At 33.9% G+C, this 26,719-nt stretch overlaps 1 protein-coding gene and 1 long non-coding RNA gene across 10 annotated transcripts; both read left to right on the top strand.

The window, feature by feature from the left end:
* The first annotated feature begins 2,391 nt into the window (after nucleotides 1–2,391).
* LOC147835346 (uncharacterized) lies at nucleotides 2,392–4,108 on the top strand. The gene is made up of 4 exons (XR_015499697.1): nucleotides 2,392–2,436; nucleotides 2,522–2,573; nucleotides 2,692–2,752; nucleotides 2,838–4,108. It is a non-coding gene; the product is annotated as an uncharacterized LOC147835346 (long non-coding RNA).
* A 1,446-nt stretch (nucleotides 4,109–5,554) lies between these two features.
* Nucleotides 5,555–25,492, top strand: crlf2 (cytokine receptor like factor 2). 9 transcript variants are annotated; one of them, XM_087265848.1, is made up of 8 exons: nucleotides 5,555–5,643; nucleotides 8,606–8,674; nucleotides 11,348–11,550; nucleotides 19,981–20,138; nucleotides 20,313–20,478; nucleotides 20,631–20,733; nucleotides 20,835–20,913; nucleotides 24,102–25,492. In XM_087265848.1, exons 5-8 carry the CDS (start codon nucleotides 20,385–20,387, stop codon nucleotides 24,339–24,341), a joined length of 516 nt encoding a protein of 171 aa, XP_087121974.1. In that variant the 5' UTR covers nucleotides 5,555–5,643; nucleotides 8,606–8,674; nucleotides 11,348–11,550; nucleotides 19,981–20,138; nucleotides 20,313–20,384; the 3' UTR covers nucleotides 24,342–25,492. The 9 variants fall into 9 exon arrangements, with proteins under 9 accessions (XP_087121974.1, XP_087121972.1, XP_087121975.1 ...); XM_087265844.1 differs by lacking the exon at nucleotides 5,555–5,643 and adding an exon at nucleotides 5,828–6,068; XM_087265846.1 differs by lacking the exon at nucleotides 19,981–20,138 and having other exon boundaries at nucleotides 20,402–20,478.
* Nucleotides 25,493–26,719: the final 1,227 nt, after the last annotated feature.

The raw sequence follows: 26,719 nt of genomic DNA, 5'->3' as shown, positions 1-26,719 counted from the left end.
ACAAAAACAATCCGTAATCCACTCAAGACACTATTGAAACCCATTTTCAGATCGCAAATTACTGGATGTAAACGCTGTAAACGGAAGTTCTAAACATTCTACCAGAAAACGCTGGTCGATATATATTTATATATTATCCCTTTAACTGCCTGCTCGACCAAATGGTTGACAATATTTTGACTGACCATATCTTATTGATTTCCCAGAGATGGGTTGCGGCTGAAAGGGCATCCGGTGCGTAAAAACTTGCTGGATAAGTTGGCGGTTCATTCCGCTGTGGCAACCCTGGATTAATAAAGGGATTATACAGACAAGACAATGAATGAATGAATGAATATCTTATTGAGAGGAGTACCTAACTTAACTAAACCTGACTGAGCCGTCTCTACCACTTGGTTGAGGTATGTTAAGCCAAATAATCCAGTTGTCACTAACTCAATCAAAAGCACTCGTCACAACATTGCTAATACATTAAAATACACAAAAACAAGGAATCTGTCCTGATATTATGTGAACTGTTTTTGGTAAAAATTCGGAAGGTAAGCATATTTTTTGACATATTACCCTCTAAGAGCCCTAACTTTACAAAGTTGTGTTACTTGGTGCCATGAAAAATATTTAGTGTGTTTCTTTTAATTTTTTTAAAACATGCTCGACCAAATGGTTAATTTGTCATTTTATGGAAAAGCAAAACTAATGTTTTCATATCATGCATTTCTGCAATCTGAATGGACTGTTTGCTGAGAAATATGAACTTTTGATCATTCACAGAATAAATATGACACAGCTTGTTATTTATTCATGAATATAATGAGATAATTTCTTAAATATGTATATTTTTCAACACTTGTAGGATATTTTTGGAGTAAATATAATTAATTTTTAGAACTTATGTGTGAAAATCAGAACTTTCAAAGATGATTACCTCCTAAATGGCAAATACTTGTGTACCAGCATTAGCACAATTGTAAGAAATTGATATTTGATTTTTTGTTTTTTGTAGATATTTGATGGATGTCATAGTTTTTATGGTACAAGAACTCAGATCGTCAGGCCCTTTTACCAGAAAATCCCTTCACTTATGAGATAATTCAGCATGTTCATTAACATACATACTCTCTCTCTCTCTCTCCCTCTCTCTCTCTCTCTCAAACACACACACACACACACACACACAAAAGAAGGTAAAATAAAAGTCCCTTCTCCACATGTTTAATTAAAATAGAAATACAGTCAGAATTATTCGCCCTCCTGTGAAATTTTTACTTTTTCTCTTTCAAAAATTTCCCAAATTATGTTTAACAGAGCAAGGAATTTTTCACAGTATTTTCTATAATATTTATTTCTCCTGAAGAAAGTCTTATTTGTTTAATTTCGGCAAGGAAAAAAGCAGTTTCAAATTTTTAAAAACCAATATAAGATCAATATTTTTAGCCCCCTTAAGATTTTTTTCGACTGGCTATGTAACAAAACAACAGATATCCAATGACCTACCTAATTAACATACCTTGCCTAATTAAAATTGCACTTTAAGCTACATTCTAGTATCTTAAAAACATTGCATTATAGTACATCAAATACATACAAATATTAGATACTGTCATAATTGTGAAAATAAAATAAATTAGTTAATGGAAATTAGTTATGATTATGATTGTTAAAAAATGTGTTGAAAACAATATCCACGTTAAATAGCATCTGGGAAATATTTTTTAAAATATTTTAATTTCATGGAAGGGCTAATAATTCTTACCAGCTATATGTTAAAATATAGTGAGTGCATAATATATTAATAGTATTATTATTATTATTACTATTACTATTGTTATTACTTTCTCAGCATTAGGAGAGAAAGAACTGGCTAAACTGGTAAAATCCTCCAAATCAACAACACAATCATAATTGTGCAATCATATGTAATTAGTTATTGGAAATAACTTATTAAAACTAGTATAATAAAAAATAAGTTGAAAAAAATTTGGCGGCACGGTGACTCAGTGGTTAGCACTATCACCTCAAAGCAAGAAGGTTGCTGGTTTGAGTCCCGGCTGGGTCAGTTGGCATTTCTGTGGGCTGTTTGCATGTTCTCCTCGTGTTGGCGTGGGTTTCCTCTGAGTGCTCTGGTCTCCTGGGTTGCAACTAGAAGGGCATCCGCTGTATAAAACATATGCTGGACAAGTTGGCGGTTCATTCCGCTGTGGCGACCCCTGATGAGTAAAGGGACTAAGGAAGAAGGAAAATGAATGAACGAATGAATGAATGAATGAAAAATTGTTAAATATAGCACACAATATATTTACACAGAAGGACTCGTAATTTTGTCTTCAACTATATTTGAGATTTTAGTTCAGCTCTGTCGGTTTACCGTTTGTGTTTACTTTTTAGCGTCTGGAAGAAATCATGAAAAGGACTCGTAAAAGTCGTGCAGGAGCACGGGTGAGATGTGTGTGTTTCCTTAAACCTAAATCCATCTAAAACACACACAATGAAAGAAAATTAACCTGGTTTATTCATTTCTTAGCAGAAAGATGTTAAAACTCCAACTCAAGTGAATGGTAGAGTTACTGACAGAGGTAAAAAAATCTATTTATAGTACTGTGAATGTTAAAAAATCACTCTTTCTTTTACTTAAATCATGTAAGTGGGGTTCAATAAAATAAATACAATGTTGTTTTTCCTCTCGTCTTGCAGTAATACTGAAAAATCCGTCAGAATCTCTTCATAGTGGGGCGACAAACCAATCACCATTGAAGTAATCGAGACGCTGTATGAATTGAAATTGAAATGAAGTTGCAAGAAATATGTTTTGCTTTTTTCCGCTTGTGTTTCTTCCTCAGGTTTGTGCAGCACTGGTCATTAACCGAGCTCCACCCACTAAGCATCAGAATGGAATGTCCTCCAATGGAGACGCAGCAGACTTTGAGGAGATAATCAAGCTGTCCAATCACAGTGGGAACAGTGTGCAGGGTCAACCGGCTGACCCAATCATGGCCTTTGAGGGAGGGGAACCGTTCATGTTTTACTGCAGGAGGGACTGGTCCACTTCACAGCATAGATGGCATCATGAAGAAAGAACATTATGTAAAAAACTGAAGCAACATCTCAAGGCATCAGCCAGGAAATTAAAACTTGGCCACAAATGGGTCTTCCGAACAGACCGTGACACTAAGCACATTGCCAAATTAGTTAAAATGTGCTTTAAGGACAACAGAATGAATGTTTTGGAGTGGCCATCACAAAGCCCTGATCTCAAGCCTATAGAAAACCTGTGGGCAGAGTTGAAAAAGCTTGTGTGAGCAAGACAGCCTACAAATCTGACTCCGTTACACCAATTCTGTCAGGAGGAACGGGCCAAAATTCCTTCAAACTAATGTGAGAAGCTTGTGGAAGGATGCCCAAAACATTTGACCAAAGTTATACAGTTTAAAAGCAAAGCTAAAAAATACCAAGGAAATGCGTGTAAACTTTTGATTGTCTAGAAATTAATAAATAATAATTACTCATTATTCTGGCATTTAGCAAATGTAAATGATTTAGGTAATTCTAACGGACCTAAAATAGTAAACTTTTAGTATGATTTACCATCAGACATTTTTTTTTAAATGGTTATGTTCCTTTTTTAGAGTGTATGTAAACTTCTGGTTTCAACTGTATGTTAGATCATATATGGATCTATAGGCCCACCAGTGGAGTTGCTTTTCAGATTTTTGTCTTTCAGCAGTGCATTTACATTATACTGAACTGAACTAAACTGAACCTAAAATAAAATCTTGAAAATATTGTATAAAGGATTATAAAGAAAAGTCTCCAAGCTGATATTTTCCATGCATGAAACTGGACAATGATTTCTGCAGTTTTTTTTTGTTAACTTTAGGACAGTGTGAATGACTGATAAAAGCAGCCTTGGCATTCTGCAAAGCGTCTCTATTTTCAGTTTCATAATACCAGTCAAGCGCTTCCTGTGAAATAGTATGCCAATGGAAAAATCAGCACGTTTAAGTTTTGTTTTCTTTAAAAATCAGCGATCTCCACTGGCTGAGTTGTATCCGATATAAAGTGGGTCTCAGATTGTACAAGAAGCACTGCATTAAATTACATTTTTTCCCCGCCATGTCTTTATGAGCATTTATTTTAATCCAGTAACTACACAGACAGACAATGTACACTCTGCAAGACAAACTGAGAGGAGGGAAAGAAAATCAACACTGCAGTGAGCTAAAGATGTGGACGACCAACATGCTGAGAAGGAGACACTTGAGGTTGAAGATGGTGAGAGATACTGATGAGAAGACACACAACACTAAGGAGGTAGCTGAGGCAATCTGAATGTAAATTGTGTATGGACATGTGTAGATGTAAACCGCCTGTTGGAGGAGAACTGACAGCTGCTGTGTGAACTTGAAGGATACAGGATGTCGGATGGATTTTGTGACAAGAATGAGGCTAAAGTACCAAACATTAAAAAAGAAAGAAAAAAAAAAGAAAATCTTAATAACAAGCACTGAGCCATAAACATGATACTCCCTTGTGAAGGTGAAGATGTTACATTACAGCATAGGATTGTAACTGTCAAACAAGCCAACATTCAACTGAAGTGTAGAAGAGCTGTAGATGTCAATAAGAGTTAAAAGCCCAGGTGTATAAATGATTTTTTGTGCATAATTGATACATTATTTAAAAAAAAAACCAATTTCATTTTTGTAACTTTGTTTTCTTTCGCTGTATGTATGTGTTTTGCTGATGTTTCATCCTGTCTTATGTAAACAGTATACATCTAGAGGCATTCCTCCAGAAATGACTTTTCCCTCAGTGCCTTAATAAAAATATCAATTGTATAAATGTAAATAAATGGAGGATGACTTAAAATGTGTTGTTAATTCATTTATTGCTTTTGTTCTTCACAATAACAAAACTGGTACATCAGAACCAAACACAAGGTAAGCAGTTATTACTTGAACTAAATAATCCTTTAAAGAACTGAGACAAGTGCTTTTGCTAAGTTAAACAATAAGTCAATAGTTTGAGCTAAATAGTTCACCCACAAATTTAAAGTCACTTACTATTTACCTGCCATCAAGTGGTTGTAAACCTTTATGAGTTTATTTTTTCTCTTTACACTAAGAAAGATATCATAAAGAAAGCTGAAAATCTGTAATTGAAATTGTAGAAAAACCAACAAATACAATGGAAGTCAGTAGTTACAGGTTTTCAGCTTTTATCATAATATCTGTTTTTGTGTTCAACATATCCTAATATTTGGGTGTATTATTTTATCTGTTTATTTTATTTAATGTTGTTGTCTATGCACTCAATGTATTTGACTTATTAAATTATGATAGTATTTACATTTTTTGTTCTGTTGCTTTCATTACATTTATGGTTCATATTTGTAAAATACTTTGTATACAAACATCTATCCAATAGTTTGTAAATGTAAGTAGTATTAGATGTATCAAATGAAATAAAAAAATCAATACATAATTACAAATACTTACTGTGGTTTAATGGTGTTCAAACTAAAACAATGTATATTAAGACATTGATGATGTACAGTATGACATGTCATTATTATCAGCACTGAGGGGTCGGCGGCAGCGCACTCCGTTGGTTTGCAGTTAATTCAAACGGATCTATACCCTGCATGTAAGTCAGTTTATCAAAATGACGATCCCTGGTATTGTTGTTTAGTTTATTGAGGTACCGCGTGCTCTCGATTTTCTTGTACTTCTCCAGACCTTTTTATGGCATGCATCTCTCTTGCGTTATGTGTCTCTCAAGCTGTCACGCAAAGCGATACCACAAAAATGGCGCCGGTGTGACGTCACACAACAAACGCACGTGACTGACAGACCGATACCCTTTTACGCTCTTTGAGAGTCTTTGCGTGATTTTAGAGAGGTATTTAAGCACATATGAAGTAACAGTATCGTCTTTGTACCATATGCAATATTTAGCTCGCTCGTAAACATCGCTGCTGTCCTCATATCATGAGTAGAAGTTTCATCATTAGCCCTAACTGTCAGATGTTCATCTCAGGAGCTGTATTTTAGTTGCTTGATACAGATAAGGTGAGTTATGGCTGGTGTGGACGCTGCCAGACGGGCTTTCATTCGTTTTGGCATGACAGGAGCGAACAGGATAATACAGGACAACACTACTTGAACGCTCATTTTGAAAGCATACACATTTAAGGTTAAAACAGCAAAACAACTGCTACAGCATTTCAAAGCCTCTGTAATCAAGACTCAATCTAATATCTAAAGCACAGCTGTACACTGTCTCCCTGTCTTTGATTTTGTTTACTAGTATCACCAAAAAGACTTTGCAAGTAATGAAAACCATGCAAGTCAATCAACCTCTAGAGATCAAAGGCCAATGTAATTTACCAAAATGGCTATAATGCAAAGCAATCTTCTGTAATGTGAACTGCCTTGTCCGACTCCAAGCATACTGTACATGTCAGATAAATATTAAGCAATTTTCTTCAAATGCAACCTTGACGGGGCTTTGGAATTGGCAAAACCTGCAAGTAATTATAATACTAGTGTTAAGTGCTTTGATATTAAAATGACTGGTTTTAAAACCATTAACTTTCTTCAGATAACAGGAAATGGACAATCGCTTCCACATGTTGATACTCTGGAAAATATGTGTTCACTGACCACATCTGACGTCAAATTAAAACATTATCTGCTTTCTCTTATGAATCAGAGAGTTATTGTACATTTTCTCAGGAAGTTGGTTCAACATCTAATAAATTGCATTTACTTTTTAGCATTTTTCTTATTGCACAGTAAAGAGTTATGCCTGTTACAGCTAAGCAGACATGTGAGAAGTCCACTTGATGGCACTGTTGAAATGAAAATAAAACAAAGTAAAGGTTTTGAGATGTAACATGAATAAACAAGACGGGATTAAAACAAACATCAACTTTAAACCATTTCAAAACACTAAAACAAGCATCCAGTCTGTTATTATTTCAATTTTACTGTTTATTTGTTTAAACTTCAGTGAATTCATCCATTTTAGTGCAATTCAGAGTCATTTTTAAAGCCGTTTGACTTAATTGTGACAGAGCAAAACGAATGAGTTACACCACCAACTAAACATTTGACAGATACTGGAGCTAAAGCACAAGTTCAGTGACTGTGTTCTGCGATATTAAATGTGACTATATTGAGGTATCCACCAGATCCATGGTTTGTTGAGGTCAAAATCCCATGTGCTCTGGCTGCGGCCTCAGTCAGTCAGTTCATGAGCACACATTCATTGAGGTGTGGACTGTGAGAAGTGAAATATTTCATGACAGGGCTTTCATCCAGACCTCTGATGCCTCTTTGTTGTTATTTCTGAGTTGTCCCAGTGGACCACTCTTACCTTGCCTTCTGCTGGCTGCATCTCATAAACACACATACATACACACACGCCGCTCGCCTCAGATGTCTTGCATGCCATGTTATCTGTCATGTCACGCACCTTTATACTCTTTCATTCAGTTTGAAAAAAAGAAACAAACAACTAAAAAAAGCAAACAACAACAGTAATATCGAATCGATGTAAGGGTGTTGTGTTTTAGCTTTAGTTAAATTAATTAATTATAGACCTTTATAAGTAAACGAATGAACTCTCTGACTTGTAAAATTGTAAAAGTTTATTTTATAAAACTTTTTTTGACATCCAAACCTCTTCAAAGTGCAGATTTACCTAAATATTCCAACAGATTAGTTAATATTTCAATAATTCATAAACACATTCTCATGCATACAGCTTATCTGATCCCAGTCCGTGATAAATATTTAAAAAATAAAGACAACAAACCTAAAGCCTTTTTTCTTTATTTTTTATTTATAAATGATTAATTAATTGAGCTGTTTTACTTTCAAAAAACTTGTTTCAATTGACTTCTTTTGCTTAAAAAACTTTTATCCTATAGTACCTGTCAAACATTTTGACATATTCGTTCATTCATTTTGTTTTCAGCTTAGGTGCCACAGCGGAATGAACCGCCAACTTATCCAGCATTTTTTTTACGCAGCAGATGCCCTTCTAGCTGCAACCCATCAATGGGAAACATCCATACACATCATTCACACACATACACTACGGAATAGGGTAGTCTACCCAATTTTTCTAAACCACATGTCTTTGCACCCGGAGGGAACCCACGCGAACGAAGGGAGAACATGCAACCTCCACACAGCAATGCCAACTGACCCAGCCAAGGCTCGACCGAGCGACCTTCTTGCTGTGAGGCGATCGTGCTACCCACTGCGCCACTGTGCTGTCCTAATAATATTATTATTATTATTATTATTATTTTATGCAGCTTGCAATAAGTGTAATAACCCCATTTATGTTGTATTTATTTTCCTTTGTAAATATTCTGACCTAAAATAAAATAAAATCCAAATATAGAGACACTTTTGCAAAATTACAAATGATTCTCATGTTTTGTTTTTTTTTTTACATTTGTAATTTAATCTTCTGGCCTGTAATGAGCGTAAAGGTAACTCCAGGTCATGTCAGCATCAGAAATCACATACTGTCCTCCCATATTAAGAGAGATAGAAAAATTAAAGTATGCACTAATTCTTTCTTTTCACAGGAACTGTGCAGACTGTTTTGCTTGAGATAAGCTGATAAGGCTCTGAGATGAGGAGAAAGTTCTTACAAAGTAAGTACCTTGTGTCTTGAAGGGACTTGTGGTTTTTGCAGTTATCTCTCAATAAACATGTTTTTGTTCAGGTGCTTTTGTGTTGTACACTGCAAAATGTCACTGATGTCCAACCCTGATAACTAACTTGAAGGGGGCTGAGAAACTAATAGAATAATACAGTATTGTGAGAATGAACATGCATGATATATTGTTATCATGGAAAAGTGCATAATTATTTATTATTTAAACATTTAGAGTAAATTTTAGGAATTTTCATATCACAACACATTAATCTGTAACATACTTTAAATACTGGCTGAAAATATTTGGATCTTTTATAAGCCTAATGTTTGTTTGTCACAAAAGATTTTTAGATTAGATTAGATTCAACTTAATTGTCATTCCACATGTACAAGTACAAGCGAACGAAATGCAGTTTAGGTCTAACCAGCAGTACAATAGCAGCAAGTTTAGGATATAGGTAAGTTATAAAGTGCAATTATGGAAAAAACAATGATGATATTTACAGATGGATGTACTGATGTATATACAGGTTGTATTAGTTATGAACAGAGATTTACAATAGATGAATATATATACAGGTTGCTGTTAATAATCAGAAGTGTGCAGATAAATAGATAGATATGCAATGTAGTGCAATGAATATGTGCAATAAAAAAAAAATTCAAGTATTAAATAGTGCAGTGATTATGGGAAGAATAAGTTTACTAGTAATACACCAAGTGTGGAGTTCTTTACGTTTACTATACCTATTATTAGATTTAATATTATGTAAAGCCATTTCTGCTGGGTATATACTGAAAAAATCATCAACAATTATAAGTACTGAAAATTTTTTTTATTATATTAATTTATTTAGCTTGCAGGAATAGTAGTAACCCCATTCATGTAATTTTTTTTCCCTCTTTTTAAATATTCTGACCTAAAATAAAACAAAATTTAGTTCTAGAAAGACACCAGCCTTTACAAAATTATAAATGATTGTAATACACATGTTTTTTATGCTACATTTGTAATGGTTCATCTGCTGAAACTTGCTTAAAATTTTGACTGAAAATGTTTTGGTCCTTTATAATGCAATAAATGTGGAGTTCTTCTTATTACTCTACTTATTATTAGCTATAATATTTTGTAAAGCCATTTTTACAGTGTATATTCTGATAAAATCGTCAGCAATTATTAATACTGGGAAAATAATAGTAAAAAAAATAATAATAATGTTTAATAATAATAATAATAATAATATGCTGACCTAAAATAAAATAAAATCCAATTCTAGATAGACACCAGCCTTTACAAACTTATGATTGATTTGGATACACATGTTTTTTATTCTACATTTGTAATAGTTCTTCTACTGAATCTTGCTCGTAATATTGGCTGAAAATGTTTGGATTCTTTTTAGGCCTAATGTTTGTTTGGGGCAACGCGGTGGCGCAGTAGGTAGTGCTGTCGCCTCACAGCAAGAAGGTCGCTGGTTCGAGCCTCGGCTTGGTCAGTTACCGTTTCTTTGTGGAGTTTGCATGTTCTCCCTGCTTTCGTGCGGGTTTCCTCGGGGTGCTCCGGTTTCCCCCACAGTCCAAAGCCATGCGGTACAGGTGAATTGGGTAGGCTAAATTGTCCGTAGTGTATGAGTGTGAATAAGTGTGTATGGATGTTTCCCAGAGATGGGTTGCAGCTGGAAGGGCATCCGCTGCGCAAAACATAGGCTGGATAAGTTGGCGGTTTGTTCCGCTGTAGCGACCCCAGATTAATAAAGGGACTAAGCCGAAAAGAAAATGATTGAATGAGTGTTTATCGCAAAATGTATATATTTTTTTTGCTGATATTACACCAAATGTGGAGTTATTTTTATGAATATACTTATTATTAGATATGATATTATATGAAGCCTTCTTTACAGTATATTGGGTATATACTGTACTAACATATACACTGATACAACCTTCAGCAATTATCAAAAGAAAATCTGATCTAATCATGTGCCTTTAGTCTACTGATGATGATAAAGAACATTACATTTAAATAACATTTTGCTGTGGATTTTCCAGCTTTGCTAATGCAAATGCACATATGAATTATTAAAAAGATGATAACACTCGGCTTTAACCAAAGCAAGAGTAGATCAGAGAGCTGGACGTCTCTTGTATCGCACCCTTGACACTGACCCTTTTGCGCTGACCTTTACATCGCCCTCGCCTCAAACAAACTGTCAGCGATCATCATGTTGACTTTCAGATCTGTCTGTTTGATTGTAAGTCAGTGGTCAAAGCAAACAAACAAAACTGCTGCTTTCATTTCCGCTGTTTTCTTGTGTCGACTTATTGCTCCTGACACGTTCCAGTTCCTCTGTTTAAGACCAGCGGTGTCACACCAGTGTTTAACGACTGTCACGCATCACAAAACAGCACTTTTGAAGCGCAAATAGGTGACCCTCCACCTCAGTCCCACGTCTTCTTCTTCTTCTCTCTAGCAACAATAACAATCAATTCTTCAACATCAGAAGGTTCTGAAGAACAACTTATAAATCATATGCATCCCCTGCTGGTCTCTTGGCGGCCAAGTTGACTTTACTGAAGCGTTTCTTTGATCCTGCACCGCTTTGATTCACTTTTCTCTCACCCTTTTAGCTAAACATATCATTGGAATTTCGCTCTTTGTTCCTGACAGGTCTCGTCTTCGCTCGGTTTCTCTGCAGACACGCAGCCCTTCCCAAAGGGGGAGAATTGCTCCGCAGCCCAGACGAAATCGAGTGCTGCTCAAAGATTTATCCTCGTCTTTTGAGTCGACTCTCGCTTTTCTCCTTCACTCTCTAGCTTGACATCTCCGGGCCGGCGCTCCATCCCTCTCTGAGCCACAATTGAAATGACAAGGTTGGTGTGGTCAGTGTCATTCAACGTTTCGTAAATGCCAAGCATAAGTCTCATTAATCTCTATTACAAGAAGAGAATTCGAAAGAATTGTGGATCTCTGATGAATTCATGCTGTGATAAGACACATTTCACTGTCCTTGTTTGGGATCTCAAAGCACCAAGAATGTAGTGTAAAAAGAATAATTAGTAGACTACACTGTGAAATAAAAAGAAATTTGTAGAAAAATGGAAATTAATCAGTACTTCTTCCATTAAGTTACAAAATTGTATATATATATATATATATATATATATATATATATATATATATATATATATATATATATAATATATAATATATAGATTTATCTCACTGTAATCTTGGAATTAATCTAGATTAAAATTATACATTTGAATTCTGCCAAAGGCATTCAGAATATGTGTGCTACCCAAATAATGTCTAAAAGTAAGTCTTTGAGAATGGGTTTCTCAAGCCAGGTGGCGCATTAGACCAGGGACTCATCTCCGGTTTCCAAAATGCATCACAAACTGCTTGAGAATCTGTTCTACTATGATAATTGGTGATGAAAATAAAAGATGTTCAGTAAGATGTACTTGTGTTTACTATATGTTTATTCAGTTAAACATGAATTTTAAACTGTAGGCCTACATAAGCTCGAAACAGCAATTTTTGATGACCTTAATCCGACTAAAGTCATAACTGAACTAAATGGAAATGGAATTAAGACATGTGGAGTATGCATATATTAGTGGCATTATTGAAGTAAACACCACAATTAAACTATTACCGTCATGTAGGACTTTTTGCCATGTTTTCCGACAAGATCCACACACGCAGCTTTCAGTAAAGGACCACACACACGCCCACACATCGCAAAATGTGGAAGTTTTTTCTTTCCATTTGGCGTGCATTATTCAATTCCATAACACTCTCACCAGTCCTTACTCCTTTTTTGCATCTAATACCCCAGTTTGTCACGGGACATGAATGAAATGTTCATGAGTGAATGTGAATCTGCGGAACTGCAGTTAAAGTCACCCAAAATGACAGGAAACTCTTACATAAAAGCACTCTAACAGAAATCAGTCAAGTTTAGTGAAAGAAAAATCATGGTTTGGGGTTACATTCAGTAGGGGGTGTACTTTAGTCTCCACATCAAAGTTTCTAAAAGCAAAGAAGGTCAAGGTGCTCCGGGATTGGCCAGCCCAGTCGTCCAAGCTCATAGGAGTCATACACAATATTAATTCTTTTTCCACTGCACCATGGCTTTATATTCTATACTGTACATTATTTCTGTTAAGTGACAATACTTTTGTCTAACCAAAGTCAGATCTTTCTGTCCTAATTAAATAATAAAAAATCAAGGCATCATCATATATTATTTTTGTCAAATAAGTGTACTCGGGAGGCTTTTTCTTTTCATATAAGCCACTTCTGATATCAAATGATCAACCAAAAGTTATTATTTTTTATTCCTAAAACTTGAATAGGCGACAAGACTTTTGTTAAGTAGTGTATATAAATATTTTTTCAAAAGAAATTAACAAATAAAAAGATTTTAAAAAATAAGGAACTAAGCTGAAGGAAAATGAATGAAAGAAAAATTCAGGAAAAAGCTAGAAAACATGTAAAAAAAGAAAATTTATAGAAGATATTTAATTTATGTTTACTTTCCAAGTTGAAAACTTATTTTAAACCAGACTAAGAAAAGTCAACCTGATTCTCAAATGTTAAGATTGCTAAAATGTAGATATTAAATATTACTAAGAGAAAGGAGTCTTGAGTAAAAAATCAAATAAGCAAAATAATTAGGGCATACTGGCATTTTTTTAAAGGTTGGTTTTCATTAGAAGATAAATAAACACAGATTCACTTCCTTTTGACTTTGAAGTATAATACACTGAATCTGAGTGCAAAAACATGATCATTATCTACTACAAAACAACAGCTCCAGGGTCTTAAATGTGACTGTTTACATGTAAGACTTGCTTTTGTGTAATAGTTGATGCCCAACATCAGATATGTTCATATCATAATGAAGAAACTCTCTTTATTGCATTTATTTTATGATGGATTCTACATCTACAACATTATTATCAAGTTGCTTGAATGGTTTTGTTAATAAGACAAGAGATGTGTTATTTGATACAATAAAGGAAATTACCAAAACAACTCTTTTGAACAGCTGTGTGGAAAAAATGTTGTTATTGGAAGCATAGAGAGGTAAATAAATGTTTATTCATAACATAATTTTTATCTTTTGTGGCACAGTGACAACACCATCTGGTAGGATTTTGTGATTGATAATTATAGAAGACTAGTTAAAGCATTATGTTGTTGTTAAAAGCTAAAAGTGAAAGACTTTAACATTGTTTTATTAGTGTGGTTATCTGTCTAAGCCCTGTTTTCTTCTTCCTGCTGTGGTTGGTTAGTAGCTGAACTCTGAGTTCTGAGCCTGTGGTGAGATAAATCAGTTTTTGATAACTTAGTTATAGAAAAAGTATAAGTAAATTCTGTAGTAATTTACTTGTTCTTTGACAGTTAAATAGTTGTTGAAAGATTATTTTAGGGAGATACAAAATTTAATAAACAATAAAACAAACGTTAGTTTTGTCAACTACAAAATTGCAGACTACAAAAATGCAAGTTACAAAATCCTAATGAACATTTTCAACCTTATTGTCCAGGAAAAAAGTTTAATTGAACCTATTGTTCACAAGTTGATATTGTTGACACAAATGTTATTGTATACAGTTGAAGTCAGAATTATTAAACACCTTGAATTATTAGCCCCTCTGTTTATTTTTTCCCCAATTTTTGTTTAACGGAGAGAAGATTTTTCCAACACATTTCTGAACATATAGTTTTAATAACAGATTTATTTTATCTTTGCCATGATGACAGTATTCAGCTTAAAGTGACATTTAAAGGCTTAACTAGGTTAATTAGGCTAACTAGGCAGGTTTGAATAAAAATGGTTTCCTCTGTAGACTATAAAAAATATATAGCTTAAATGGGCTATTACTTTTTACATTAAAATTTATTTAAAAATGTAAACTGCTTTTATTCTAGTCAAAATAAAACCAATAAGACTTTCTGCAAAAAGTCAAAAATATTAACATACATACTGTGAAAATTTTCTTGCTTTGGGAAATATTTACAAAAGATAAAAAAAAATTCAAAGAGTATATATATATATATATATATATAAAGTTTTAAAATACCTCAACCTGACATTGATGAAAAATAAAGTCAATACATCATGAAAAATTAAGACCAATTACAGTATAATATTGTTTGTTCTGTGGACAATTGAAAATAAATTAATTATATCATATTAAGAAAAAATATTATAGGAAATACTGTGAAAAATTCCTTGCTTGGTTTAACATAATTTTGGACATTTTTGAAAAAGAAAAATGGGGGCTAATACTTTTGACTTCAACTGTACTTAAAAGTAAAAAAGTCAAATTAATGTGAAATTAATATAAAAGATCTTAAAACAAAAGCAGTGATGAACCAGTTATAGTCAGTTTTCTGTAAAGACATATAAACCTGGCAGATAACGAAACCTAATAAACATTTTAATTATTTTTATTTAGGAATGAAGCTCACTCACACTCAAAATACACTCAAATATAAATATAACATATTTATAATATTTTAATCATGTGCAACAGACATTTATAAAAAAATATTCACAGATAGAAGTAAAAAATGATTTATGAACTGTAATATCTTATTTTGTAAGTTTAAATCTTCTCTTACTCTAAAAAAAAGGTTTGTTATTCATTTATTATACATTTTTGTATGTATTTGTATCAAAACTATCATTATGCTTTCAAAATCCATTTTTTTCTAGTTAATTAAACTTTTGTTTACAGTGTCTGTATGGGTACTTGTCAGTTAAATTCATATATTTGTGATTTTACATTATACATATTTCATATTCGCATATTAGCTTTAGCTATCGTCCATTGCCAAAAGTGTAGCCTGTTTAAATGCCGGAGCATTGATCATTTTATGATGAATATACTGTAAAAGTTTTCTTAGTTTCAAAAGAACTTAAAAAGTGATTTCAGAACTGGGTGAAATAACTAACAACAACTTCTACCAAGAACCAACTAGAGTCCTAAGAAATAAATGTGAAATGAATAAGAGTCACCAGTGACATAAAAGTTACAATCAAAACCCTCCCTCACCCTTGACTCAAAAGAGCATTCCAAGAATAAGAAATGAGGGGGTGAGAACTATGGCAAGCTGTTTTTACATTGAGACTGTTGAACATACTGCTTTTTGTTTTCATTCAAAGTTTTAGACAAGTGGTCAACGAACTTGCCAGTGTCTGGCAGATTTTAGCTCCAACCTTAATCAAACACATCTGAACAAGCTAATCAAGGTCTTATTAGGTATGCTTGAAACATCGTTGGAGCTAAACCCTGCAGGGACACTGGCCCTCCAGGACCAGGATTGGTGACCCCTGTTTTAGACAATCGTGTATTTTCTATTAAGTGCTGATAAATCATTGGGTAAACTTGTGCCTAGTGGTTTCCGGTTTAGTGTTGGCAAGGAGGAAAATAGCAGATATTAATAACTTTAATAGTTTATTAGGTTGTACTGATTTAATTCCCAGTATTGTGTTGTGGCTGGAAGGGCATCAGCTGCATAAAACATATGCTAGAATAGTTGGTGGTTCATTCCACTGTGGTGACCTATGCTAAATCAGAAACAAAAGACTGATTTATAGTTCTGCATCAAGCACACGAGTTTGATCCGGCGCAGACTTCATGCTGTCGCATAGAATTCGTCTTGACTTGTGGCTGATGCCGACGCTGACATGCACCTCTTAAAAAATGTAAGTACATGTCCCATTGACCTGACATATCACAAGCTCTGGGAGTGGTTGGCTTGGTTGCTGTGACGTGAGCGGTGCTAAGATCTACACAAGCCTGCTGGAGCGAGTGTTTAAAAGTGTCGCTCCAGATGGAAACTTGTTTTGTGTTTACCTTATGATTAAAGTTGTTGCACGTCCACCAGTTCCCGCCTCCGAATGAGCGAGTTTTAGCTACTTGTACGTTAAGGTAGCATTCAGAAAAGAAAAACAACACCCACGAAGAAACTCGACACAGAGGAACAAAAAAACTTTCTGCCTGCTTCAGAACATAAACAGTGCGCAGAAGTATAAATGCACGACTACACACAAGGCTGGCCATAGGTCACACAGATTAATCGATGCAGAACTGTAAACCAGCCTTAAGCCAAAGGAATATGAATAAATTAATTATTTATTAGACACTAATATATTTTACTAATATAATTTTATATCTTTTAAACGTTAGTCAAAACTGCTTTTTTACTAGTTATAGTAGGTCCACACGGAATAAGTGCGTTCAGAAATCGGTAGATTTTTACAGATTTCTAGCCCATCACTAAATCTATTTATTTACTTGTGTAAATGTGTGTAAATGTTTATTTGTTCAGTTTTTTAATTATTTTCACTAATATTATTGTGATATAATAATAGTAATAATAAAATGTTTATACGATTCATTTACAATATCGTTTGTAAAGTAATATGTTTTGTCTTTTAGTAGATATTTTATTTGAGAGACTTGCTTTGTTTACCAAAGAAGTTGATCTAATTGGAGCTGCATTGTAAAAATTAAATAAAAGTTAAAAATTTATTATTTGTTGATTTCATACAGTATATTGTTTTTAGTTATGATACTCCTAAAATAATTACATATAAATCCACCGATTTTTTTTTTTTTAATTCTTAGCAGAAATAGCGAAAAACGTCAGCAGATTCTGTCTGGCCCTTGTAACTTAGAACTAGACAATACTTAAATGCTTATATGTAATAAATATCTTCTAGTATCTAATAAGAACTACTATCTAATGAATAAATACTAATATAACAAGTAAAAAATTTGATCGAATACACACAAGTATCTAATAAGCAGCAGTAAGTATTTATACTTTTAAAGCAGTATTTTAAAAGTGATACTAGTGCCTAATCAATAATTACACTGTATGTAAAAATATGGTGATAAAGATTGGAATACATAGTTAAATCTCTGTCTAGCAATAATAAAATTACTACTCATTATTAGGTACTAATGTGTCATAAATTGGTGCTAAATAAATAAGAACTTATCTATTGATGAATAAACATTAGATTCTTTTACAAATGTATCAGTAAATAAGCACTAGAAGGCAATAATGAGTACTAGAAGATTAAAAGTACATAAGTTTCTTATTTTATTAAATGTTAAAATGGCTTGCCATACAGGAAGGAAATGAGTGGAGTGTTTCAGGTGTACAGTATATATATATTGTCACCTGTTCCTCTGAGAGCTCTTCATAAGTAACTTAGACGTGAGCTAGTCATGATCAACTGGAGTTTGTGTTTATTGTTTTTCCCTACCTTGCTCTTTGCTTGGTCTAGTGCTGGTCCAGACGATTATGATGAGGAAGGTGAGTTTATTAAAAAAAATACCTCTAATTTAGAGAATAAACATTCAATATTTACATTTTAAAGTGACTTTTGAATACATTAGGTGTTGATTATATTTAAATGTTATCTGTCTATCAATGTATCTATAAAGATATGCTATAAGTTAATGATTGAGGAGCGTGAGAAAATGTTTCTCACTGCATTATGAGAGTAAGGAACTAGTGTAGTATTGATCACATACAATAACAAGTCCCACAAATGGAACTGTACACTCACTGGAAACAGGTGTTTGCCCAATGTATGAGTTATAGGTCAGATTTGTAGGATAGGAGCAATTGACACACATTCTTGCCAGTATTCGTTTAGATAAGGTTCAGATGATGATGATGATGATGATGATGATGATGATGATAAGCTTGCTGACAGGCAGCGGTGCACATGCTTTCCTGGAGAGCCACATCAAAAAGCCTGAGGAGGGGGAGGCATTTATATGTCAGCTGGTATCCTGTATACCTTGTCAAAGACTCAGTCAGAACACATTCATGAAGTAAAACCCTGATGGTTTTTTGCAGTGTTGTTTATTAATCTTTTAAAGACAGATAGAAGTATGTGTAATTGCATATACTGTAACGACAAATAAAATGCTGCCAATGATATGACAACGTTTAAAAACATGGGCAAATATAAAACTGCTCATTCAAAGGTTGTACATATAAAAACTCTACCATAGAACATTTGCTCACTGCTAATTTCTGCATGGTGTAATTGACTGTACAGTGTAGTTTTTCTGTACAAAAATCCTGTATTAAACATATGTGTTTACATTGAGTAATGAAAATGACGCATAGAGTAGCAGATCATGGATAATGCTGCCAGTTATCACAAAATTAACTTGATACATACTCGATATGTACCCCTGTATGCATTTCTATATAGACAGTGCAAAATACGTCCCAGGAGGTACAGTGCATTTTTTGCAGTTGTAGTTTGTTACTGTGAATTCACCAGTGGCCATTGTGTACACTTTTTCAGATCTCAAAATTTTCTTTGCTGTTCTCATGTAAATCCACCAGAGGCCACTGTCGACTGATTGACTGACCCACCGACCAATCAATCCCCCCCATCCACCCCCTTTCCTAAACCCAACTGACAGTGTTTTCAAAAGCGATAAAAAAAAGCCCTCACAGTTGCCTGACATTTTAAGATCTTACCACGTTCTCACCCTTTTATTTACTTGTTTATTTTATTTTTTACCTTTTGTTTTTGATTTACCTGCTTTCTGGAACCATTCCTCACTGGACTCAAACCCTGCTGTCTCAGTCAACTCCTCTCTGCATCTCAGATGTACATGGTGCCGTCAGCAGCGTCATACCGCATCTCTGCGTTCATTTTAAAGATGAAATCTTATTATCTTATGTACTTCTGACTATATAATTCACGCTCTCCAGAAATGTATACGGGGGTATGTTTTTACATGTGTTGAAATCTACAGTCCTACAATGTTTATTTTTAATGGAATTGGTTAGCTGAATGGCTCAAGTTGCTTTTGTGGTACAAAAGCCTTTGAAAGAACATTCCAAAAAATCGTTTTTGTTCAAACTACTTATTTAGAATGAGTTGAATCAACATGATTCTTGTGTTTTTTTGGGACAACGTAAGTGTTTTATGTTCAATCTACTTAAATTTGTAAAAACTAAATTAAGTTAATTTACACTGTGTTGGGACAACAGGAAGGAATTGTTTGAAACTCAGCATTTACAGTGAAGTTAGAAATATTCAACATCGCCAAAAAAAAACAAAAAACTGTTCTAATCATGAAATATTAAAGCAATATTTGATTTGAGTGACCAATCAAAATGAAGTATTCAAAAGAGACATATGATAAATCAGCATGCACAATGACAGCTATGAGTTTAAAATCTTTGTGCTGTTTTTGCATATACCTAATCAGAAATGCTTTATTCCTTTTAAGAACCCATAGAAGACATCGACCCGGACAGGATTGTATTTAATATTAGTAAAACACCATATGGTGTTAAAGTAATATGGAGAGTTGCAAATAATAATGCGGACCCTCAGTGTTTTAACACAGAAGTGCAGTACAAGCGCCAATGTGAGAAAGACTGGGAGGTACAGTACTGAGTTCTCACAGACACTTACACATCAACAGAGTTTCAGTAAAGATTATTGCAAGCATCAAACTGAGACATACACAATTGTTTAAATAATGACGGAGTAAGATGCTTGTGAACCTTATGAAATTCGAATCTAGAGAATCTTACAGGCTGTTTTGCTTTCATGCAGAGAAGTCACAGGATCAAACTTCAAAATAATCAAGAGGAGAATCATTTAAACTTGTCTACTTTAAGCACGAAGATGAATTATGATTTCAGAATAAGAATGAAGTATGAGTGTTTGGAAAAGGACTGGAGCAACTGGACAAAAGTACAAAGTTGGGGAAACAATAAAGGTATAGTTTCTGTTTCTTTGTGTTATATAAAATAAACATAGGATCAGATTCATCCCCTGGACTTGTTTTGATGATACCAATTTTTTATGGTCCAAGAGCACATTAAAAAAATGATTTTCCTTCAATAAATAAATGAAGAATTTTGTTCACAGATGTCTGTATGGTGAAATCATCTTACTACATATGGGTTTACATTTTGATAATCATGCTGCCACTGATTACCTTTCTTCTCTTTTGTCTGCTGATTCAACAAAGGTGAGAAGCACTTTAATTATTAATAATATTCTCCAAGCAGTTTGTTTTTATTTATTTTTGTTAAACATCTTAACGCTGATGACGTTGTTTGGTCTTGAAAGAATTAGAAAACTGCTTCTTCCTGAAGTACCAGATCCCAAACACTTAAAACATAAAATCATGGACACTGAGCAGTTTCAGGTAAGGCATTTGAGGAGACTTTCATAATTTGTTTTACTGCATACATTTTACACAATCAAATGTGAACTTTGACTAAACTCTGTACTTCAGATATGTGAGGTTTCTTCATTTGTTTAAGTATAAAAATAGACTTATATCTTTGTGCTTGTTGTAGTGCTCCTGTAGCAGCTTGTTAGCAGTTTACATTTTGCAAACATTTCACATCATGAAACATTTGTTTGAGGTCGGTGATGTATGTCATACAACAAAATGTGAAAGTTTTTCCAGCATGTTGTTACATGTAGAACAAATTGTGGATAACTCTCAAAAGTGAGCTCTTTAAAAAAATCTGAGATGTTAATATTTTCACTTTTTCCTCCAGTATATCAAAACATGCATGCACATAAAGATGTTTTGGCAGTTTGTTTAACCTTGCGCTTTATCTGATAATAAACACTGTTACATGACACATTGCTTGCTGATAATTGGAGCAACTGTGCATACAGATAGAAGAATCTCTACTAAAGGCTTTTTTACAATTTATTTATTTTACAAACCCAATGGAAATTACTGTGGGAGCTTACATGTCTCAAGTATTACATTTTTCTTAAATCTGTATTGAAGAACATTTTACACCCATAGGTCCATTTCATGGTGTGAAAGTGTCTTTATATTGATAAACAAATATTCTTTAGGTAATTAAATGTACATGATGTAACTTTGGCCTTCTAGTGGAATAAAACTAAAAGAGTTTTTTTGATTGTGCTTCGACATTGCAAATCTGCCCACACTAGTAAGCAGGTAAGTCTTAAGCCTGACTTATTTTTTTGCCTGGTGCCACGTCACAGACCTCACGAAACAGACAAGGCTTTTACACTTGATGCATTTGCCATTGTGATATTCTTTAAAACGTCAGGAGGGGCGGTCAAAAGAAACCCACCCTAAAATCAGACGGATAACTACGTCATATCATATGTTATAGATTTTTAAACTAATTATTTTATCATTTTTTTATAAAATATTTTAATGATTATAAAGATGTGACGCAGTGGTGCAGTAGATAGTGCTGTTGCCTCACAGCAAGAAGGTCGCTGGTTCGAGCCTCGGCTGGGTCAGTTGGCGTTTCTTCATAAGTTTGCATGTTCTTCCCGTGTTTTCATGGGTTTCCTCCGGGTGCTCCGGTTTCACCCACAAGTCCAAAGACATGCTTTAGGCGAACTGGGTAAGCTAAATTATCTGTAGTGTATGAGTGTGTATGGATTTTTCCCAGAGATGGGTTGCAGCTGGAAGGGCATCCACAGCGTAAAACATATGTTGGATAAGTTGGCGCTTCATTACGCTGTGGCGACCCCAGATTAATAAAGTAACTAAGCTGAAAAGAAAATGAATGAATGATTATAAAGGTTTTGATATCAATTCAAGATTTTTTTTTGTTTCATCACTTGTTTTTGTTCATATCTCATACAGTTCTACCTTTTAAAGTTTATTAAAATATTAATGGCAACAGAACTGTGTTGCTCTACAAAAATATTTTTTATTATGGAAAGAATAATCCATTATCACCAATAAATCCAAGGAAAACAGGGCATCAGTATATTGTAAACTGATAGGTTCAAATATTCTTTATCAGTTATCAAATAAATAATTTGTTACTTCATTTTAGTTTTGTAAGTATTAAATTAAAACCTAAAGGTGGAAAAACAAATATTCTTTAATATTAAATCCACCCATGTCTCCACTTTTGCCATGGCCTCTCTTTTTGGTTTTAACAAACTTATCCCTCAAGTTTTTCTAAACTTTTTAACAAAAAAAATCCCCCTTTCTCTTGCTGTTGCAATTTCTAGCCAAGAATTATTGTCCATCAGGTTATCTCTATGATCACGCAAAAAATCTCTTCAGAGTGATTCATATTCAACTCAATTGAAACGCAGAGCCACACGAACTGTTCGCTCGAGTCTCAAAATGTTTTGTGCCCTCCGCCAGCCGAAATCCTGTCAAACCTTTGCAAACACATCGATGATGTCACATTCGCCTCGCACACTCATGCAAACTATCAGAAGTATCGAGTATAAGCCAGGCTTTACGGTCTTTGCACATTAAGTCTGAAATTTTCATTTGCATTTTTCATAATTGTTATACTTAAATTTCCTCACACATACCTTGTACACTGAGTCAGATGCATATTAATTAATCTGTTGTTGGGAAAAAAAACCACAAACCAGTACAATGTGTCCATTTGATTTAAATGATCCTGAACAGAGACTTGCAGGAACATAATGCCAAAAATGCAACCCAGGCTCATTCTGAAAATGCACCGCTATATACATTTCTGGAGAGTGCCAAATAAGTCCCAGGAGCTACGTTTTTTGCGGCTTTTGTTTTCACAAATCCACCAGAGGCCGCTGTGTATGCTTTTTAAGATCTCAACTTTCTCTTGCGAGTGCCATTCATGCCTGCTGTGGTCATGTAATTCCACTAGAGGCTGCTGTTGATTGACTGAATGGTGTAAGTGTGTGCGTGTGTGTATTTCAAATGGCATTGTGTGACTCATTTCAGAAAGGCTTGAATAAACTCCACTACAAATACATGAAATAAATTTTCTTTCTATGTTTGACTAGTGACCTTATTTCAGCTGCATCATTGTCTGTCTCTATTACTGACTGCTGTTTATCTGACATAACGCATGAGTAGCAGACATGCACATGGGAATGGTGGGCGGAGAGAAGCATCTCATTTTCATTTAAAGCCACAGGCTACAAAAACAGCTACATTGATTCTAGAGGCTATAATAAATTATCTGATGGGTATTTTGAGCTGAAACTTTACAAACACATTCAGAAGACAACAAAGGATTATCTTACATCCTGTTAAAGAGGTCAAATAGGTAAACTGAATGTACTAAAAACATAAAAAACATAAAAAAGTTTATGTTGGACAAGAAATGCATTTGAACTTTGAGCCATCACAACAAAACAAAGTTTCTTGTACATAACATTTCATTTTTTTTTTTCATTGAAAACTTTTAGTTCAGTTAACTAAATAAAATAATATAAAAATAAATATATAAATAAACAAATAAATTACAGTGTATAGTGTAAATGTAAAAACTTGTCATTTGCACTTTTGGAACAGTTAATGTATTATATAGGCTGAGGTTATGATTCAATATTTCTAATGAAATCTTTTTTGCCTGTCATTTCCTTTCTAAGTGGTGGGGAAACCTTACGCAGAGGAATGAAGATTGCCCAACCACAGACGTTGAGATTATTGACAAAAGTGAAAGCGAAGAGGTTCATCAAACTTTGGTAACACAACCCACAGACACCATCCCCGAGCAACATGACAGCATGTACTACATTTACTCCTCTGAAACGCTTGGTGAAAACACAGATCTGCAATACTCGAAGAGTGTGTTAGGGTACATCGCTCTTGAGGACTACAACAAATGATGCTGAGACTCATTGGTGTAACACATTATAAAGTTCACAAGAAGATATTTGATAGTAACTGAAGACCAAGAGTCTAAAGGCCCTGTTAGCACCCTCTGTAATGCCAAATCTGGATTAACAAACACCTTTTTTGCATTGACTGCCATTCAGATGTAGCTATCAATTCTAAGTATTTTAGATTATCGATTGATTGGTTCCTAGCAAACAATTTTGTATTTAATAGACATCTAAATGTAGACAGCTTGACTAAAACAAGGCTAAACTTGGGCTGTCAGTGAAAATCCAATAAGACATTTAAGAAAAGCCCAAAACTAGACTAGTCATCAAACAGACAGATTAGACAGACTTTATATGTGTAGTCATTCATTTCTGTTTATTTGATGATAAGTTTTAGCCTAGATGTCTATTACATTATTATCGACAGCGCAAATTGTTTTAGCCAAGACAAGTTTGTTTAGACATCTATTAGACCTCTTTTAAAAACAAAAAATGCTTTCTGGGGTGGATCTCACTCCTTAAGTCTGCGATCATAACTGTGGTTAATAATAATAACAGTTTAAGCACATCTGCTTGCAACAAACAATGTGCAGTACAATATTTGGACAATGGAGGGCACTCTGACTATCCTGATGTGTTAAAGAGCTGGAACATATCAAAGGCAACAAGGAACACACTCTTCACAGCATCACAGCCTTCTCTTAAGGGAGGATGTACGTTAATTTGAAGACTGATTTAAAAGATTAATGTGAACCTGCATAATAGATGTGCAGTTTCAGTGTGATGGTGAAGCAAAGCCAGGGCAGCAGCCACACACTCCGGTCGCTTGTGATTGATGAACTGGGAGAATGAGCAAATGATCATTTACAGATAGAAGCAAACACAAACACAGGCGGATATACAGTACGAATGGGTACCTGTTCAGCCATACCTGCAGCTTTGAAAAATGGATCAGTGTTATTTTGGTGTGATAAAATAGTAAAGTCTTTATGGCTTCATATAAGTTTTTAAAACTTGTTTGCTTACGTTTTTACTTGCTAATGTAAAGAAATAAATTTTATAATGTTTACGGTTTTATAGGTCGCTCAAACTATTTTGTGACAATCACAGAGCTGTAATGAATTAGTTGCTTTTAATAAACATTTTAATAAAGATGGTGAACTTTCATCATTGCAGATATGTTTATGAACATGATTATCATGTTTAACAGTTCATTAAAGTAAAATCTTGGAGCCAATAGACAGACTGTACAAGAGGGCCTATAAGATCCACAACAGACTTTCTGGATGGACTTTTTAAAAAATCACATGCTCGTCATCTGATGGTCAACTATTGCTGTAGCCACTGAGATAATAGCCTGCTCTTCTCTATTTTATATGTTTAGTGATTGTTTGTACTGTGTTGATGGATGAGATGTCTGTCTGTTTTTATGTTCTGCAGAGCAGGAACCTGCTGATAAACAGCATTCATGCTGAGTCAGGCCCGATTATCTTTTAATCTTTTTCTGTTTAAAACATTATAAATAAATAAATAAAAAATGTAGACAAACCAAATACTAAACCATTTTTACTTGCAAATAGTTACTCTGATAATGTTAGTGGTAATATTAAAAAAAGGCTCAGATCAATTTACATATGGTTTTATGATTTTGCTTCATACTACTATGGGCAAAATAATCATTTACAGATAGAAGTTTTAAAAACTCGTTTGCTTACCTTTTTGCTTGATGATGTAAAGAAATACAATTTATAATGTTTACAGTTTTATAGGTCATCCAAAACAATTTGTGACAATCATAGAACTATAATAAATAAGTTGCTCTTAATAAATATTTTTATAAAGATGATGCACTTTGATTATTTAACAGTTCATTAAAGTGAAATGTAGACAAACCAAATACTAAACCATTTTTACATGTAAATGGCTCAAAATGGGCACAAAGGGATCAGATCAATTTACATATGGTTTTATGATTTTGCTTCATACTACTATGGGCAAAATAATCATTTACAGATAGAAGTTTTAAAAACTCGTTTGCTTACCTTTTTGCTTGATGATGTAAAGAAATACAATTTATAATGTTTACGGTTTTATAGGTCATCCAAATCAATTTGTGACAATCATAGAACTATAATAAATAAGTTGCTCTTAATAGATATTTTTATAAAGATGATGCACTTTGATTATTTAACAGTTCATTAAAGTGAAATGTAGACAAACCGAATACTAAACCATTTTTACATGTAAATGGCTACTCTGATAATGTTAGTGGTAACATGAGACAAAGGGACCAGAACAATTTACATTTGGTTTTATGATTTTGCTTCATACTACTACGGGGCATTACCGTATAAGTAAAATAATAATCAGCTTGATCAGCA

Source organism: Danio rerio, chromosome 9 (assembly GCF_052040795.2).
Source record: "Danio rerio strain M-AB ecotype USA chromosome 9, GRCz13ab, whole genome shotgun sequence".
In the NCBI taxonomy this organism is placed as follows: Eukaryota; Metazoa; Chordata; class Actinopteri; order Cypriniformes; family Danionidae; genus Danio; species Danio rerio.
Note: the sequence above shows the minus strand (reverse complement) of the source record. Positions and strands in the feature narration are given on the sequence as shown.